At 34.8% G+C, this 19,693-nt stretch overlaps 3 protein-coding genes across 5 annotated transcripts; 2 read left to right on the top strand and 1 right to left on the bottom strand.

Annotated features, from left to right (window-relative positions):
• Positions 1 to 221: 221 nt before the first annotated feature.
• Positions 222 to 6,551, bottom strand: MYPT-75D (Myosin phosphatase targeting subunit 75D). 2 transcript variants are annotated; one of them, XM_017907112.1, is made up of 9 exons: positions 6,162 to 6,551; positions 4,753 to 5,016; positions 4,353 to 4,655; positions 4,103 to 4,245; positions 3,901 to 4,026; positions 3,750 to 3,825; positions 3,446 to 3,663; positions 3,186 to 3,357; positions 222 to 609 (listed from the first exon to the last, which is right to left on the bottom strand). In XM_017907112.1, exons 2-9 carry the CDS (start codon positions 4,979 to 4,981, stop codon positions 302 to 304), a joined length of 1,575 nt encoding a protein of 524 aa, XP_017762601.1. In that variant the 5' UTR covers positions 4,982 to 5,016; positions 6,162 to 6,551; the 3' UTR covers positions 222 to 301. The 2 variants fall into 2 exon arrangements, with proteins under 2 accessions (XP_017762601.1, XP_017762602.1); XM_017907113.1 differs by lacking the exon at positions 222 to 609 and adding an exon at positions 2,716 to 2,760.
• Positions 6,552 to 7,321: 770 nt separating this feature from the next.
• Positions 7,322 to 8,033, top strand: LOC108552493 (uncharacterized). Its single transcript, XM_017907070.1, has 3 exons — positions 7,322 to 7,522; positions 7,650 to 7,796; positions 7,884 to 8,033. Exons 1-3 carry the CDS (start codon positions 7,322 to 7,324, stop codon positions 8,031 to 8,033), a joined length of 498 nt encoding a protein of 165 aa, XP_017762559.1.
• Positions 8,034 to 9,819: 1,786 nt separating this feature from the next.
• On the top strand, positions 9,820 to 18,550 carry LOC108552516 (dual specificity protein phosphatase 15). Of its 2 annotated transcripts, none has more exons than XM_017907111.1 (8): positions 9,820 to 10,059; positions 12,218 to 12,649; positions 13,726 to 13,842; positions 13,919 to 14,043; positions 14,212 to 14,383; positions 14,696 to 14,874; positions 15,024 to 15,224; positions 15,467 to 18,550. In XM_017907111.1, the coding sequence occupies exons 2-8, from the start codon at positions 12,629 to 12,631 to the stop codon at positions 15,702 to 15,704; spliced, it is 1,053 nt and encodes a 350-aa protein (XP_017762600.1). In that variant the 5' UTR covers positions 9,820 to 10,059; positions 12,218 to 12,628; the 3' UTR covers positions 15,705 to 18,550. The 2 variants fall into 2 exon arrangements, with proteins under 2 accessions (XP_017762600.1, XP_017762599.1); XM_017907110.1 differs by having other exon boundaries at positions 9,820 to 10,115.
• Positions 18,551 to 19,693: the final 1,143 nt, after the last annotated feature.

The raw sequence follows: 19,693 nt of genomic DNA, 5'->3' as shown, positions 1-19,693 counted from the left end.
TCTGATCAAGATCCACGCGATTTTCTTTTAAAATCGTACGTGATCGGCTCATAACAGCATTATGAGCTTAAAGTTTAAAGATGTATTAGACAACATTTAAAAATTAAGACCGAAACGAGCTAGTTTGCATCGTTATTTTAAAAAAGAATCTCATTCATTTGGTATAATTATCTACGAATTTCTATGAAAGAGATACATAGATTCGTAAGTACATGCTGGCAAAGGTACTAAAGTCGTAGAAAAAAGGAATAAATGGAATTGAATGTATTGTAAAGAAAAATGATGAAAAAGTAAGAAAAAATTACATGAGAGTACAGCAACTTTTTTCGGAATGATTATCACCGACAATATCGCTGGTATTTCCGGTGAATCGCTGAAAATCTCTGCCAGTGTTGAGTTCAGAATTGGAGATTGGCGACACAGGAATACCATTTCCATTGGCATCTATCGATCCAGCAGATATATGCCGATTCTGTGCCCTTTGTTTCTTCAAATCCGATAATGATTTGACAAAAACTACTGAGACGTGTATGTTGATCTTGCCGTTGGTGTCGCCGTCTGACGCGTAGATCGGTTGCTGATTACCGACCGGTGAGTCGGATCCTGTCACTATCGAGGCAAACATGTAAATCCAATGCTAGTTCTATTCACTGTGGTTCACGCGAAATTTGCTTTCCTTCCCTCTCATTCCATTCCATCTTGTGTTACCCTCCACCTAATTCCCTTTTCTATACACTGAAATGGCACTTCAAAAGAAACTCGACTAGTATGGAAACTAGCAGCCATGCGCTAAGCGGCACATGCTTTAGCAATAAGCATTAAAAACATTGCACGACGGAGCTCCAGAAACGTGTCCTCTATATTTTAAATAAACAATTTTTCTTTCATCTCCTACCTTTTATCGCATTTATTATCACGCTTTCAGATTTTTGGGGAAAAGAAGAAAGTTTTTCCTCTCTATCCCAATAAATGATTATAAATTACCTTTACTTCTTAATTTATCAGACTGTAAACTAAATCTTTAGATTTTTAAAAATTGTTTAAACTTGTCCAGACATATGTATTACATATAAATTTTGACTCGAAAAAATAAAAGATTTAATTTACAATTTGATAGTTGTATGCACTAACTTTTCTACAGAGAAATGTATGTACATACAAAGCAAGTAATAGTTGAATTCTCTGGAATACTAAAGTCACTTACTTAACATTTTCCTAGAAATATGAATTGATGTTGCCTGTAGCTGTGTCAATGTCCAAACATATTTTTCATTACAATAAATAAATGCCATTTCAAATCAATCAAATAAAATACAATAGAATTTATTAAAATATATTGATGAGGACTATAAATATTTCAATAATATTCTTATAAATCAAATTGTTTCTAAAAGGTAACAAATACATTATATAATATTAGATGTCAACATTTTATATCAACATCCTTATGATAATAATAAACTATTTTAATATTTATTAAAAAAGTTTAAAAATTTTGGATTGCATAATCTAATTTTGAATTAAAACAAATATAATGCTCAATATTGTTACATTTTATCAATATGATCAATTTGATATGGAATTTATAATAAAATTCCAGTAACAAATGTAAATGAAATATAATGTCATGACACAACTGACCTCGTAACGACTTTATCGTTCAGCGATAAAAGACGAGAAGACACATTACGCGAGTACGTAACTAACACTGAGTGAATACAGTTAATCATTAGATAGTTAATCATACAACTAGTTAGATGTGTGAGAAAGTTCTACTTCTATCTTGATTAACATTATTTTTTTATTGTTAATATACGAGTTTTTTACGTTATTGTGCAAACACTAAACCATAAAATATATACGCCGTAAAACTGTAAATAAAAAATGGTTTTTTATCAAAATAAAATTAATAAGAAATAAACAAATAAAAAAATTGAGTTACTTTAAATACTGATACTTGTAAATAGTAGTATTTGCTGTACTATTTACTGATCTTGATTGTTAATATTACAATATGAGTAAATAAGGAAAATGACAGAACTTTTCACAAACCTAATACATGATATATATATTTATATATATATTAATGCAAATCGATATGTTTAACATTTTATTTCACCAACCATTTTTTCTATGATATGTATATGTATGATTATTGATTATTGATACATTACAATATCGATTCAACTCTAGTTATTCTGTTTGGTAAAATATTAAATACCCATAACAACATTACCAAATGAAACTACACTTGTAACATTTTATTTACTTCATAAAGTAATTTTAAGAAAATGTTATGTTAAAAGTACATGATAGAGTTATCTTGATTCTACTTGTATATATAGCAAATATTAAATTACTTGTCTACTGTAGATGTGCGTTTAAGCTTAGAACATTCTAAACTGTATTAAATATAAAAACAACATTACAAGAACTTTTTAACTGGTAAACTTAATACAATATCTCCGCACTTAACAATCAATAAGCGTTGCCAAATGCTAAAATATTTGCAAAGATGTACTAAAAAAAAGCCAATGCAATTTAGCCCTTGCCACAAAAAATTTGATTCAAAGAAATATTTTTATGCTAAGAAGATATTATTAAAGAGAAAAACATATTATGTATACACAGCACATATAAAAATAATTCAACCTTTACGAGAGAAAATTTTGAAACGTACAATCATGTTAAGAAGTTAAAAAGTAATACAATGCTGTGTTCAAAAGTATGTTTAAAGAAATAAGAAAGTGACATAGAAAACTGACCTCGCAATTATTCAGGAGCATGACGCAGTAGTAACAGAAAAAAGAAAGGGCTGATAAATGATCAATGCTTCACATTTTTTTTACATAGTTTATAGTAAAAATTATTGTACCAATTTTTCATACTAACACAATAATAATGAGCCATCATTGTGGTTTTTAATTAGTTTCTTTGGATTAATAAAAATTTGTTAAGGACTAGTTTGAGAAATGCTTTGTTTTAAACATAATAAGCGCATGATAAATATAAAATTACAGTTACTATACAACGTTAACAAGGTCGAGTTATGCGACCAAACGCACAGTTCAAATGGACATGACACGTGACGTATTCTTTTGCACCATCTTATGCACAAACTACCATTTACCAGAGGATTCTACTTAACCACAACCAGTGCGAGTTTAACATGTTTTGGAATATACCTGATTCTTTATCGACGTCTTCATGAAGGAAAGATTCGTTATCCTTCCCCTCAGGAGCTTTGCGTACTGCTGTTGGAGGTGTACTAGAATCTGTCTCGCTGCTTGTATTTTCTCGTACGTTAGCTTCATTTTCCGATTGTGGAACGTTCGTGGTAGAACCGCCGACATATGTCTGAAATACATAATTTCTTCGATGTTTAATTTCACTCGTTTTTATATGTCATATACTTAATGATAAAAAAAAATGTTGTTCTTGTTACCTGTTGTGCTTGTAATCTAAGACGGGCTTCTTCTTGAGCATCTTTCTTTGTAGTTAAGACTTTATCTCTTATTGAAGTCCTTCTTACACTCTGAGTACGTGTATTTATACTTTGAGATCTACGTACTCGTCTTCCTTGTGCTTCTCGTAATCGTTTACTTTCTTGTTCTGTTTTAAGTTGTACTATCCTTTCCCTAATTTCCGGATCTTCACAAATATCTATGAAAATAAATTTAGCACCTTATTAATATCATATATAAAATATATAATAATCTTTAAAATTCTAATGGTAAAGATATTTTTACCAGCTGGAGTTTCATCATGTTTATTCTTTGCATTTAAATCTGCTCCATTTTGTACTAATAACTCAAGAACTTCTAACTAAAAAAATGAACAATATAGAAAATAGATTTAATTAAAAGTAACGTAATGTGTATAATATAATTCAACTCTTACATGACCCCAGCAGGCAGCTGCATGAACTGGTTGCCACTTATCATTGTCTTCAACATCAGTTGAAACATGTTGATCTAAAAGAAACTCAACTACCCTTAAATAACCATTTGCAGCTGCAATATGAAGCTAAAATTCAAAATAAAGTGAGATTACTGATAATTACTTTTTAAAGTCAACAGGATTAATGAATTAATATACATACAGGTGTAGCACCTTGATGATCTTTATACTCTAGGTCACCACCTATAGAAGCTATATTTTGTAAATCTCGTAACATTTGAACTTCTATTGAAGCCCTGGTTTCATCTATTAATTCTTGAGTAACACCTCGTCTTGCCATTTCTCCTATAATTATGTAAATAAAAAGCAAAAGATTATTTTTGTTTGTTTTGTTTTCTTCTTTCTTATTTTTTTAAACGATTTTTAACTACAAACATCATAAAAGTTCTTACCTTCAATACAATCTAATGTTTTTTCATCTTCACAAATATCATAAGGCATATTACCATCAGCATTAACAGCTAATAAATTGGCACCTCTAGCAATGAGATTTTTAACTAAATGCAAATGGCCACAGGTAGCAGCAGCATGTAATGGTGTCCATTTTTCACTATCTTCTGCATTAACATTTGCTCCAAATTCAATTAATAATTTCATCATTTCTTCATTATCATCTATACAACACTGATGTAAAGCTGTCAGTCCATCCTCATTTGTTGAATCTGGATTTACTCCCTTTTTCAAGAGTCGTCTCACTAAAGTATATGCTATTTTTTAATATACTGGTTCATATACTCAGTTATATTAAATGCAGTTACAAATAACAATTTTATAAAAAGTGTATTATATTACCTTCATCAATATCATTTCTTGCTGCAGCTTCTAAAAGCATTACACTGTCACTAAAGTATATATGACGTTTGTTACTGGTATGTCTAGTCTGATGTCGCATCCATTCTTTCTCACGTTGACGCCATACTTTTAATTGTTGGAGCCTTCTATGACGAGCCAAATGTAACCTTTCTTGAGTTGTTAATCTTTCTATATGTACCATTTCTGCTACTAAATCAGAATGTTCCATGGCTATATGCTTGTAATTTTTACAGCTGTATTTACCTACTCAAAAAAGAGAAACTATATTTTTCTTATGTATTATTTAAAATTATTATATATTAATATTTCTCATATAGTATACAAATTATGAAACAGAACTCTTAACAGGAATACTATGGTAAAAAATAGAATTGGACGCTAACCAGATTACCTTTGCATTTACAAAGTCATGAATGCATTCCAAGGTATTTTAAAATTTTATGACAAATATTAGACATCATTCTGATATAATATCAAGTTATGCTCTTTCAGATGTAAAACCTGTATGAAATTAGCTGCTTTTTCATTGGGTATTTGATTGCGAATGATATCATGCTTTTATCCAAAACTCAGTCATACTTATCAAGTACTTAGGTAAGTAAACGTACATTATTTACACAAATGTTCTAAAATACTCATTTGAATCATTATATAAGTAACAATAAATTAATATGAGTTTGCAGCTTTTTTCTTGAAATAAAATGTATATAATATGTTTATCAAATTTTATGTACTTGTTTACAAAAAATATACATTTGTACTTAATAATTCTGAAAGAATTATTTTATGTACTTAACAATTCTTTCTACTTAAGTTTTATTATTTTATACATGATAAGATGTTATAAAATATAACTAATTTTTTTTTATAAAATTAATTTTTTAGAATGAATTAAAAGCAAAAAATTAATAAAATATTTAGTATTTTAAAAAATAATAAGATAATGCAAAATTATTTGTAATTAACTTATCATTAAATAAAAATATACGATTTACTTGTTATCTTATTTTCTACATAATGCAATGTAATTTTTCCATAATAAATTACATAATAAAAAATCCCAACAGGTAAAAAAAAATGACATATGTAACCGTTTGTATTGGAAGACATTGTTTTCACATTCTTTATTTTTCGTTTCTTATCTTAACGTATGGATAAAATTATACAGTCTTCATATAAAAGACGAAAGTAGTAGGAGAAATAAGCGAATAGAGGTAAGGAGGGGGAGAAAAAAAATAGTAGTAACAATGAATAAAATATCGGTAAAAGTGCATCAGAAACAGAAATGCGGATATGTTTGCCATTTCGCGATTGTAACTCGAGAGTTATTGCAGGTGAAAGAAATCTGTTTTAGGACAGGGGGGTGTCAAATCATGATATCTACTCACATCGGCAAGTGATCGCTTGTTCGTTCACTTATTCGTTCGCGGTCCAGTGGAATGCGGAAGTTTACTCGTTCGTTCGTTCATTCGTTCGTTTTTTTTCTTTTCCGCTGGCTTGAAAAACAAGCGGAATGAAGGTAGAAAATTTTAGTCGTGATGAGTTGAACTAAGCGAAGTTGAAACTCGCGAGTACAACGTAGCGGAGAGAGAAAGTCACCGTGTTGATCGATGAAAACGCAACATAATTTAAAAGATTTCTCCGATGCAACGATTCCACTAAATGAAATAGAATCAAAGAGGTCGAATAAACCTCTTACTTTTAATTTCACGAAAATCACATTGCGTCTGATCTCGTCGCGGCACCGTGCACGCGAGGAAACGCGTACCTGTCAGTCGCCATTTTTAAACTACCTGTAGAAAATCATTCGCGCGTTCCCTTCACCGCGCGCTAACTTTGTCTTTTTTCAAATTACTCTTATGTTCAACCAGCTTTTATACAAGCGCGCCACATAAATTTTATTTTGTACGGTTTTTAGTATATTTATAGTACATATATCAACAGATCACAACAAATCACAAAATTTAATGCTTGGCGCATTTTTAAAAATTCAAATATCGCTGTCAATTTATAATACTGGTATCTTAACTTTCTCTTTAGCGTATAATTACGTTAATTTATTGAGTCATATTTTTAGTTGTTTAATTACTTAAAGATAGCTATCATTTGACACAATTTTAAAATGTTTCTTTTATAATTAAAAGATAAAGAGTAAAAGATTAAAAGATTAGAGTATAAATGTTAAGATTATTTAACCTTTTTCTTCTTTTTTTCATTTTGAATATAAATTGTATATAATTATTTAATTAGAAAAAAAATTGGAAATTAATTTATTGGATTACAGTAAAGGACATTTAATAATATAATATAATGAAGAATATATTCTATATTATTTATACGTAAAACAGTTAATTAGAATGTTAACTTATTGTCATTGTCTAAGAATTATTTTAATACTCCCGCCAAAAAAAAGAGGTCGTAGTTACTGCGTATAAAGTATAGAATGTTATGCCTCGTTTATGTCAGTAGAAATATACTATATCAGTAAGGTTAAAAGTGATACAAAACTGAAACGGAAATTTTTACTAAATTGTACACGAATGCCTTAATGCTTATAACAGTGATGAAGCGTGAATTTTTAACGGATTCTTCTTCATTGATATCGAGAGAAAATTCATCTTTTTCGACATCATGTACCAAAGGAAAGAAACAAGAAAGGAAAGTTTATTTAGCTGTCGTCAGTGGACTTTTTGCAACTACTGGAAGTGTACTTGGTAAACTTGCTAGTAATGTGGAAATGGAGTCCTCAGTAAGTGATGATGTGACTTATTAATTATTTTTTTATGTAAGAAATTTATAATAATAAAATTTGTAATCCAGTTTTAAATTGTAATTAAATGTTTTCGTATAATAACATTGACTTATTTGTTAATAAGTTTGAAGTGCTATTAAAAGGAATACTTTTAATATTTATGGTCACAAGTAATACCATAGGCTGCCAATTTTTCGTAAAAGCACTCAATGCCAGCGGATCTTCTTTACCCTGTACAATAGCCAGCGCCGCCACCAGTTATATTTGCTCGGTAATTTAGCCTTCTATCGATATATCAATACAAGAATACAAAGAGAAGTGAATATATATTTAGATGTGATTTAATTTTTTCTTTAAGGTTCTTGTGGGTTCCTTGATTTTTAATGAATCGACGTCAATTAGCTGGTGGTGCGGTATAACTTTTGTTATTTTAGGTTTATTGCTCATCTGTTATACTCCATCTACAAACGATTCTAAACTTTCTCCAAAGAAATCGAAAGAAGAATAATTGCAGAAAATAATTCGGAAATCCTTTCCCACTTATTATCTGTTTTTATAAATTATCTATATTGTAATAGCATTATCATTAACTTATTTACTATGAATAAATAAATGAAAAATTATATTGAAATCTTTTTTTAAACGAATTACAAACCTCTTTTTATTTATTTTTATTTTATAACTTTTATTACTTTTGTTTTATATTGTATTAAATGTTATTTTATATTTGTATTTATAATGACAAACTTGTTATAAACATTTCTAAAAGGTAAATTTGCTTTTTATAACCGTATTCAGTTCAAATATTTAAATGAAAATGTTTTGTAAATGAATGTACAATTGATTATATATAAAATTTAATTAAATTTTAATCAAGTTTTGTGCAAAATGAAGTCTATGTTAGAATTTATTTAATTATTTATCGCTATTTGCGTATACATGTAATTTTTATGTTACATAATTTGTACTTAACCGAGCATGTGAAAAATAATTTAGATTTGTTATCTTAGATTTTCATTCCTTTCTTTTTACCCCAAAAAGCAATGAGAAATACGAAAAGAACGAGAGAAAAACCGGCAGGGGAAAAGACCTGAAGTGTACTTATTTTAGAGACTAAAGTGGATCTTCGTGCTTGTAATAGCACTGGATAAGAAACACGAGGAAAAGAGAATAGAAGATTCTTCCGCCCTATTTCCTACTACTTGTAGATTACACAAATATCTTTTTGATTGAATAGGATCCTAAATTTCTTTTAAGTGTACATCGAGGTTTACAATTAAGTTTTTTCTTTTTCAACTTATTTCTTGCTGATATACTAATATTTACAAAAGATACATAAATAGGCTTAAAATTAAAGAAAAATTAAAAACCCCAGGCTGATGAGATTAAATACAATCGTTTAATATAAAGATTTAAAATATTTATTTTACAATAAAGAAAAATGTTTTATAAAATTACTAAAAATGTGTGCACACGAGCGCGTATGTGTGTATGTCGTATACATGTACATTAACATAAGTTAGTAACAAAGTATCCTACTAGCCCAGGGTTACTAGTACTTCGTTAGATAGGTAGTGTACCCTAGTTAAAAGTATATGTGTACCGAGCTGTCCACGAAGTTTCAGTCGACCAGGTTTTTAGTTTGTGGGGCAGGGTCGTGGTTCATAGGTGTTTCATGCAGCTGAGGAGGGTATTAGAAGGAGAACGCAAAAGAAGAGCAAGAGGATGGCTTTATCGAGCGGCGACTGCGCTGCAGTGTTATTCTCCATACTGCCGCCTACTGGCTGGCAGTCATTCTCGGCAAACGAGGATATGATAGTCTCCTTTTCTTCTTTTTTTTAACTAAATATTTTCCTGTTATTGTTACTCCACGTTTGCATATTAATAAACAATTATCTATAGTATTTCGTACAATTAAGTGTACTATTTTGCACGGCAAATCCTGACAACTTTTATGATTTATCAACCGCTCAAACGATTCGCGACAACACTTGACTCATGTAATTACACTTTTCGGTGGATCTTTTTCATTCAGTCGAATTATTAACGCGACACCTTGTTTTCATTAAATATATAAGAATTTTCATCGACCATCGTAACAACTATCACTGTATGCTGCAATCATTGGTCACTTAACCAAAATAATCAAAATAATCAAACATTTACTAAACAATTAGCAGTTAATCGTCTTAGATATCCAAGATGATCCGTTTCAAGTATTTCTATACATCTTTTTACCTCGTCACCCTCTTCGTGGTAGGCCTTCCGTTATTCAATGAGTTCTACTGTCCGGTGCACGCGCCTTACTTTCCCCCTCTTCTCCGTCTTTATCCCCACCTTTATCCTTCTCCCTCTCGGTGGCGAGTGCCCCTAGATTCTGGCAACGCTTCTCGCAACTGAGACAACGGGACAGTTTTCATACGGCGCACCCTCCTGCCAATCGAGTCGAATACCAAATAGTACGGATACCGAGCCTATGTGTTACGCGGTCGCGTATCTATCCACTAGATCGGCTACTTCGCTGCTTGCTACGTGTGCGTATACAACCGTGTTAATTAGCAAAGGTGCCTTTACGTGAAAGTGTCGACAGGTAGAGTGAATTACGGTTCTCGTTACGATCAATCGGTTGTCCTATTGTAAAATTTTCACACTCTATATCGTATCTTTCATGTTTCTTCCTGTTTCCTTGGCGTTTCTTTTGCTTTTCACTTGGTTATAACGAAGAGCCTTTGATTCAGTAGCAAGTTACAATAAGCCGGTGATCAATTAATGCGGAAGTTACAATATGTGAAAGGAACAAAGACCGACTCGAACAAAGTAAATACGACGAGGATTTTAATTGATTTCACTCCCATGGGTCTTATGCGGTAGTTTTGAGTTGTGCTGAAAGAACCGAATGTCCATAAACGCAATTGCAACTGCCAATTATCTATCGTACGAGATTTCCTAATGGACGGAAAACGAAACTCGCGTTTTCTCCTTGTTCACGCTGTTTCCGTTATGTATGTGTACGTTAAAATATGATAATCAAACTAAACAACGTTACGTTCACCGATTCGCAATCTAAAACAAGCACGGCTGAATTCTAATTCGATCGGGACGATAAAATGAAAAAATTCGCGATTAAAAGTAACGATACGAGTTTATTCTTTATACAAGCTAACGTGCAATCAATTTCCTCAAAATATCCAATTTCGAGTATTATGTTTAACAAACGATCGGCTCGTTTAATCACATTCGATAATTTACACGTACCACCGGAGCGGAGATGCGATTAAAGTGACGAAGCTTGCACTGTCGCTTATTAATTGTTAACATAAAATCTATCGTATCCGTGTGGCGTAATGCAAAATTCAATTGCAATTCGTACATAGACATCGCTATGGTTATTTAGTATTCATGAAAGGATAAAAATCACAATAGAAACGACATGCTATTATCGCAAAGCATTTAGTGTACTACCCGCGGTGGCCATTTAGGTCATCGCGATGAAAAGTCGCGGAATTTTTATTTCCCTTCCCTTTCAATTCGTCAATCCGGTTTCTCCTAAGTCTTACTTCGTTTTATTGCCCCGTCGAATTTGACTTTTGCCAGGATCAGCACACGCAAGACCAGCTTCGATTTTCTATTTGGCAGCTTTCCAACTAATACGGCAAAACCAAAGACGCGAAAACTTTTTAATTTATCCCCGTAGGGAGAATAACGATTGTGCCCGTTAGCTGCATTTCGTTCTCCGTCCTATACAGGCTGTCCTTTATACAAATGCATCGTGCATTTAAATTGTCAGGCGAAATCGGCCTAGAAAATATAGACTTCATCCGGCCGACTAAATGAAACAAAAGCTCTTCTTTAAATTGCTCTGTTTTCCTACCGAATGATAACTTGATCGCCCGCAATGAATTCCTTTTTGTTTTTCAATTCCGCTATTTTCATTACGCTTCTACTATCGTAGGATCGTATGCATCATGCTATTGATCGATACGCGAACGATCTCGTTATAGATCGAGAGAATAAACGTATCCTCTGTACGGGAATGCACGCTCGTTTGACATAATTCGCTTAAATTTATATGGCTTTTCGAAGTTCATTTTTCACGAGCGTGACACACGGGAAAGTTTTACCTGTCGATAGCCGTTCAACAAATTTCCATGAAGTCACGATCGTCGGGAAATTGCACGCTCGAACCGCTTCTGACGCAGCGTAGCGGGATAAATACGTTGTAAATGCTTGCATAGATAGGTCTCGGTGGAAAAAACAGAAGTACAGAGAAACGCACGTGCACTGTGTGTGACACAGTTGGAAAAGGGTTTCGTGACAATCTGCTTGATCTTCGGTTACGAGCAAGATTTATAGCACAAGGCGTTCCATGTATTTTTCTCTCCTTCCTTCCTCCTTTTTTATCTTCCTCCTGCACTTTGTCGCGTAAATAATAAACGAAAACGAATGCGGGTGGAGGATAAAAATTGCGAAATAACGCATTTATACGTTACGTGACACTGTGTTTTATCGTAATTCGCGCGCTACGAACTGTGAAGATATATCCTATCAGCTTCATCTAATGGTCGAAAGCCGCGCTATCTCGATAAATCATTGTCGGGTAGAATACGTAGGGGAAAGAAGCATTGGCGTTAGAGAAAGTAATAAAGGAGACAGGCGAAGCGATTGGACTACGTATCTTTGATTGCGTTTCAGTGAAAAGAGTATCGCAAGAGGGAACATGCTGGCGCGAGTATACCGCATTATGAGTACCACGTTCGACGACTTCCAAGGTTTCAATTAAACGACGTAATCAAGTCAATCAGAACTCGTAACAGCTTGGAGAATCCATCTTCAACGATGATGCTGAAGGAGGGACGCGACGACGGCGGCCACGAACGAAATTGTTGTCCAACAATAAGATCATCGGGGAGCGAGCTCGAGAGACGAAAGATAAGAGAAGATCGTCGAATCGTCCCAGGCGTGTCGACCGATTGAATCGATAGCTTTCTTTCTTCTTTTTGTTACTATTTTCTTTTTTTTTTTTCTTCTTTTCATCTTGTCGCGAACATACGATTGCGTCTGTGCCCCGAGGGAATTCCGCGCGCAATAACGTAAATTGGCACCATGGGGAATGGCATGAATAAGGTGAGGAGCAAGTTCACACGTAAGTGGCGTTTTAATCGAAAATTTCTGTCATCCGTGATTCGTCTGTCGTCGGTGCGATGGATAAAATGGAAAAGGGACGGAAACATGTTTAAGATGTGGTTAGAAATCGATCGACGTAGAAATTTGTTCGTGACATGCGAGAGTAATTTACCAAAATTCGATTATGTTAATTTGTCGAAGGTAAAAAAACGTTGTTCGCTGTTGCTTGTTATGTGCCTTAGCCTATGTCAAAAAATATGTTAACGATGCACGTGCTTCTATATATTATTTCGTCGGTTTACGTGTGTGCGTATTGTAAAATCGTTACACCGACGGCGCTAATTTTATCCGTCCTAGATACCGAAATTCAAAGATATCGTTTCTCTTGTATGCTGCCGCGTGAGAATATTCGACGAATTTCTATTTTCATCCTTGCACCGTGTCGAAATTCTTTGTTGCAATGGTTCGTCGCGTTAGAAAATTGCAGGTTGAACCATCGCGTTCAGCAGCCTCGTAAACTTATCGCGAAATCGGCGAGCCAACGGCTATGGTCGGTAAGCATCGTCGTACACGATGTATGTGTAATATCCCTCGACGATGCACACCGAGATTTCGATCGATGGTCCCGATGAAAAGTTAAGAGCTGTACCTTTGTTCTCGTGTTCGGCTAGAGACACCTCACTTAAGAATGTGGCATCGATTAAACGATTACCGCGATTCTCACCTGGCCGTACACGTTCGAGTGATCATCCACAAAGATGAATGATTAACAGTGGAGCACCTGCATCAAAAAGCTGCTCTATCGACTTTTTTTCCAACGCTATCTCGGCGTTCACGTATCTCGAGTGCCGCTCGACTTTTTTTTCTCTTTACGCTAATTGCGATAGGAGAAGCATCAATTCGACGTTGAATGCGAAACGTACGTGCACTCGTTCAAATGCCGCTCGTTACGAGGCTAATGATTCTGATAATGAACGATCACGCAGGATTAACGCGGTACTAATTAGAAAAAGAACGAATCTTACGTTGTCGATGCGCTGTCTCTCACGTGCTCTTGTTATGTTTCGCGTCGACAGGTTCTTCCCGGGCTTTACATCGGGAATTATCACGACAGCAAAGATGCAGATCAATTGGAACGATTTGAGATCACGCACATTCTGGCGATCCACGACACGGCTCGTCGATTGCATTCCGTGAGTATACGGAAATATATCGTTCAACTTGGCTCCTATAAATTCGACGAAATTAGTTGGATAAATTATTTCCTAGGACAAACATTACCTATGCATATTGGCGGCGGACAGCCCGGACCAGAATCTCTCTCAGTATTTCTCCTTGTGTAATGATTTTATTCACGCTGCACGCCTACGCGGTGGAAACGTCCTGATACACTGGTGCGTAGCAACTTTAACGTATGCCTGGCTTTTATCTTCGATCTTTAGAGGGAAAAGAGAAAAAAGAAGAAGAAGAAACGCGAAGAGATTATCCCCTTTTACCTTAAACGACATTTAACAAACCGATTTCCGTTTCAAAAGCGTTCACCGAACGATATTCGGTTTCAGCTTAGCCGGTATGTCGAGAAGCGTCACAGTAGCAGTGGCCTATATTATGAGTACTACCAATCTTTCATGGAAAGAGGCACTTAAAGTTGTCAGAGTAGGTCGTTCCATCGCCAATCCAAACGTCGGTTTTCAGCAACAGCTGAAAGATTTCGAATCCAGTCGATTACACGAGGTATTTGAATTAATGTTTAAAAGAGCAGTAGGTACCCCCCGGGGCCGTTCCCTTTATGCTACATTTTTTTTTTCTTTTCTTTTCGAAAGACTCGATTTAATTAAGACGAGAACGACTCTCTAATTAGAGGGAAGAAAATTGCTCGAGATCGTTCATCGAACTTTTGCGTCAACGATGAACCAAGATACTACGTTATACGATAGGCCTTTGACACTTATCAAACGATCCTCGATAGAGATACGAGCCTCGTAAGAAAATGGGTTAGTAATTCAAACGAAATTAACTCGGATATTTTCTTTATTAACGAAATAGGAACGACGTAGGTTGAAAGAGCGATTTCCAAGCTTGGCGCTCACGGAATCCGATGCAGAAGTATGTCGTACTACTTTAAGAAATTACGAAACCATGGCATTGGCACGAGAAGTGTGCGAGGGAAAATGTGCCATGGGCCGTCCTTGTCCGACTGGACTATGTAGGCAACCTTCCAAAAGGTTTGTCATTTCTTCTCCTTAATCTTACCTTTAGTAACCCGAGCCACTTTTAGAAAATAAAATCAGCTAACCCAAGCCAGTTGCGGTGTTTGTCCTGTAATTTTTTTAATTCTCCGCTCCAATTATTTGATCTTCGTCTATGTACACAGGAGCCCGAGAAGAAAACCATCGACGGGCAGTACCAGCAGCTTAAACACTGGTAGAACACCACCACAAACACCGAGAATGCTACCATCCGCGCCACCTTCACCCGCCATGCACCGATCAGCCAGCGTGCTCTCGACATCGAGACCAAGGAGTGGTCCTGCTGGTTTACATTATTATACCGGTGGATCTGCGCCTCCTTCCAGGTAATATCACATACTGCGCGTACCACCCAGCGAAACGGTATCGTTACAGAATATTAACTTTCTCGTAAGCAATAAAGACAATGATGAACACCGTAACGTCAGCGATATTATCAGAAGCGATATTTGACTCTCGAACTTCCTCTCGGTTCCTTTATGGTTTTCTCACGGATACGTTTCATTTTCCTTTCTGCCAATGCAAAGTATGTGAGTCGTAGTATTTCCCACTCACGTTTCACTTTCAGAGCGGTGTCCAGGGTCGACCTGTCCGCTGCAGTGGCATGCAGCAGTAGCAGCACGAGTCTAACATCGATTGGCAGATCAGGCATGTCCAGTAGTAATTGGCGATTGGCAGCTGGATCTGCGCCGAATACCCCGAGGCCGACACCGCCAGTTTCACCGCAACGTTGGCCAAGACGAGCTTCTACTCGACAAACACCCCCTTTGCCAATCTCGCCGGAAACTCCTTCGACAACGACGTAGCACTTGCGGAACATTGCTTCGTTCTCGACTCTGCGCGAGTAACCTCAAGTAATCTCGAGTAATCTCGACGTCTCCTTCTCGATGTCTCTTCACCCAACGACATCGCTGCTGCCTACGATCATTGCTGATCACTGTCACGATGCTAGCGTGTCGGCGAAAGCCCGGCTTTTCGCTGCGATAAGGAAAAGGAAACGTCGAGAAACATATGGGGAATAAGCGAAGAGCGAGAAGGAATTTCTAATAACGAAGCAAACTGTACTTAAGTTTCTTGAAACGATGCCTGACAGTGCAAGTTCTTGTAAAACAGTCTTTCAGTAAATCGTTTTCATCGAGCTGCACCGCCACAAGGATGTAAAGATGTTTTGGACGATTATTCTGAAACGCATGAAGTCAAGCCGTTTCTATATTACCAGTTGACCAGCGTGGAGACTAACGAAACGCTTTGTTATGAATAATTCACGGTTGAAAGTTCGAGGATACTTGTCTATTGATTGTATAAAAAGGCTAGCAAGGGAAGTTATGCCAGCTAATACAGCGAAACGTTCGCAACGTCGCACGTCTGAAAGTTAATTAAACGTCATGAGCGAAATCGCACAAGATATATACTCTTTCCGTTCGGAGCGAACGTGTGAGAAATTTGCGAAATTTCATACGCGAACAAAGCCGACACGTACGGACGGAAATTATTTCGAAACGCGTTTGCTCGCGCGTGCGAAAGAAATCGCGTGCCGAATATTTAAACGTCGACTGCGAATGTTAACCGATGCGATAATAATTTCGAACAGCGCGTAATGGCGATCATCGACAATCTTGCGTACGATTCTAGAACTCTTGTTAATTTTTTTATCGCGTATAATGAAAGTTATCGTTTACGACGAACGTCGAAACTGCGAAAAGTAATCGATCAATCGAGCTATTCTAATGGATACTTCGCTGAGGGAAATTCGTAAAGGAGAATTTACTCGTAGTGATAACTATCGATCACTTTCCCAACCGTTACTATTGAAGGTAAAATGAAAAAAGAAAAAAGAAAAAAAAAAAAAATGACGTAGAATTCGCTGTTAGAAGCGCAGAAAATCGTTGCATCCGAGAGAAATGCATTTAATTCGCGTACTCGTTACGCGTGTAACTTAATCCCATCAGCAAATTCACATCGATCGAATGTTACATCGGCCGTCACTGTCTCTTTTAATTCATTTTAGCTGTTAAATCAACGATTAATACCGTACGATTTTGGTACAATGCATTCTCGATTGCTGAACGCGGCGAACCGCTTTGAATCATTAAATATTTCTCTTCATCGAATCAGAGCTTGATCGCCATGTTTGATGTTTGCGTTCAGGACATCTAGAGATGTAATTTACGAGAATACAAAGTAACTATAACCGGCCGTTTTGTGAATGCACGAAGAACGAAGTTGCATCGTTGACAACGAGATTAATGTTAGAAAAAAAAAGGGTGTGGGGGGAGGGGGAAAGAAGAATTATAATTATTCTCGATTACCCGAACAAAACACAAGTGAAAGCGAGAAGAACGCGAGCCGTTGTTCCTCGAATCGTTCCATTGAGTTTGTTCGCAACCGTCCATTGCAGTTGTTGGATTTGTAGCGGAAACCACGCTGTTTAGCGCAAGTTGTTAATCCAAAGGAAAGCATATACATATATACCCGCATACACATATATTTAAAAACGACGTGTCGATGAAAGTATTTTATGCACACTATCCATTAACAGGTTGAAGATAAGTCCCTTCTGATCGCTGATAAAAAGGCAACAATCATGTGACGATTCCGAATTTTTTTCATTCTTCGACATTTGTTTTGTCGCACAATTTTATTCGTAGCACGCTGGATTCGGAGCACATTGTAATATACTTTTCTAAGGTGCAAACGAAAGAGGTGGAAATATCGTGCAACGTCAACATGTTGGAAGCGTCTTATTTTCAGACGAATCTTCATCGTGTGCATAAAATTACGCTTGTCATCGTACACCTTGTATGCATATACACTTTGTAGACATACGTTGTTGCAAAAGGATTTCAGAAAATTTTATAACTTGTTGGCAATGGTGATTATTATGCGACTATGTCGTAGATTAGATAGACAAGTTGTTATTCTTTCGTGCACCGACGTACGATTCGCGCGACGTGAGCGAGAAGAAAGCAAAATTTCGCAAGCGGATCTCCGATATCATCCCTCCTATCATCGAAGCACACTTTCCTCCATTCGCGTGATAGAAACATTTATTTTTTTAGAATCACTCGACTTATCATAGACCTAAAAAAGAAAAAAAGAAAAAAGAAAAAGACAAAAAAGAAAAATCAATTTTAGAGGATAGATATAAAGCGCGCAATTAAAGAATATAAAAGGCGCTCGTTTCATTCAACTTTTTAGCGTTGTTCAATGAGGAAAGTGATTTTAACAATTTCACTGTGAATTATTCGATTAAATCTGTTAAAATCATTCTCCGAGTAAGCTGTACTCCTTTGAATAATCTGATCATCGGTGCCCGAAGTGATAGAAATTAAACAATCATTTCCGCCGCAGTTGCATACTTATTGTTTATTACCGTTAATTGTTGCATTAAGTAGGGACTGCATATTACTAGATAGCAATAACGTAGACGAATCTTGATGATTCGAAATATACTCTAGTGACCGAGATGAACCCTTACAGTTTCGTTGATACCAGCTATAGTTTTGGTCAGTTCAAAGGAGTAGAGATATGATAATGTTAAAAATTCACAAGATATTTTTTATAAACTTATTGTTTTCAAGGTTTTGCTCGATATCAACATATCGCTGTTATATTAATTAAATATATATACATATATACACCGGTACACATAACGCTTGACCATTTAAATACAAAGATATATAATATATATTTGTAGAGAAAAATACTCCACGAATCGTAACTTACTTTCGGCTCCATTTTTTCATCTTAGGACTTTTCGTTTAAACTTGTAACGATATTTTAACATAATTTCAACAGACAATGAAGAATTCGATATGTTTATATTTTCTATTCGATGCCTACGCTATACAATTTTAGGTTGTGACTGCGAAAATAAAATATGCAAGAAAAGAAAACGAGAAGAGAGACAAAAGAGAAAAGGAAAGCATTTTTAAAATTGAAAAACGATTAAATTTACGCTTAATGGGATAACTTTTGAAAACAGTTTAAGTCGCAATTTTCGTCTTCAATAACATGTTTGATAAATAACATAAAATATTACATTATTAGATTTTATTTATGAAATATTTAACACGGGATCAAACGAAAATGTTATACATTATCATTTGAAGTGCATGCAAACAGAACAAACATGATAACGGAATAATAATATAAGAAAATTTTGATTGAAGTTTTTGACCATTATTATACACTTGTTCCTTTTTTTTAAGGTTCTTTTATTTTTAAAGAAAATTCCAATTCGTCTCATCGCGACTTAGGCTTTCAAAGTTATCTATCTAAGTTTTTACTATATTTATACAATACTAACATGTTTCGGAATTAAAAAAAGTATATAACGCTTCTTCGAAATTCATGGTGTCTAATATTTTATATTTTCTACGGAACTGTATAAAGATTGCTCCAAAAACGATATATGCTGTCAATATTTTTCTATTCACGAAATCGGTTCAATATTTTTAGCGCAATTACATCATTCTGTTCGGTAACCTTTTTTAATACATAATAAGAAATCCTAAGGCTTTAACAAAAAAACAATTAAAAAGAAACGCAATTTTACATTATGTTATATATTATATTTAATGAATATAATATTGTCCATACAAATGATTATAAAATATAATTTGAAAAATTTTGGTAACACTTTAATAAAATTTCTGGCGCTTCTTAAAACAATGTTTATTTTTTCCAAAATCAATAACTGATAATAAAGATTAGTTACTGATTTTATAATATTTATAAAAATAAGAAATGTAATTTAGTAATGACGATAAACATCAGGTGGCGCGTTACGAGT

This window comes from Eufriesea mexicana, unplaced genomic scaffold (assembly GCF_001483705.2).
Source record: "Eufriesea mexicana isolate 0111107269 unplaced genomic scaffold, ASM148370v2 scaffold6802, whole genome shotgun sequence".
In the NCBI taxonomy this organism is placed as follows: domain Eukaryota; kingdom Metazoa; phylum Arthropoda; class Insecta; order Hymenoptera; family Apidae; genus Eufriesea; species Eufriesea mexicana.
This window is presented reverse-complemented; position numbering and strand designations above follow the sequence as displayed.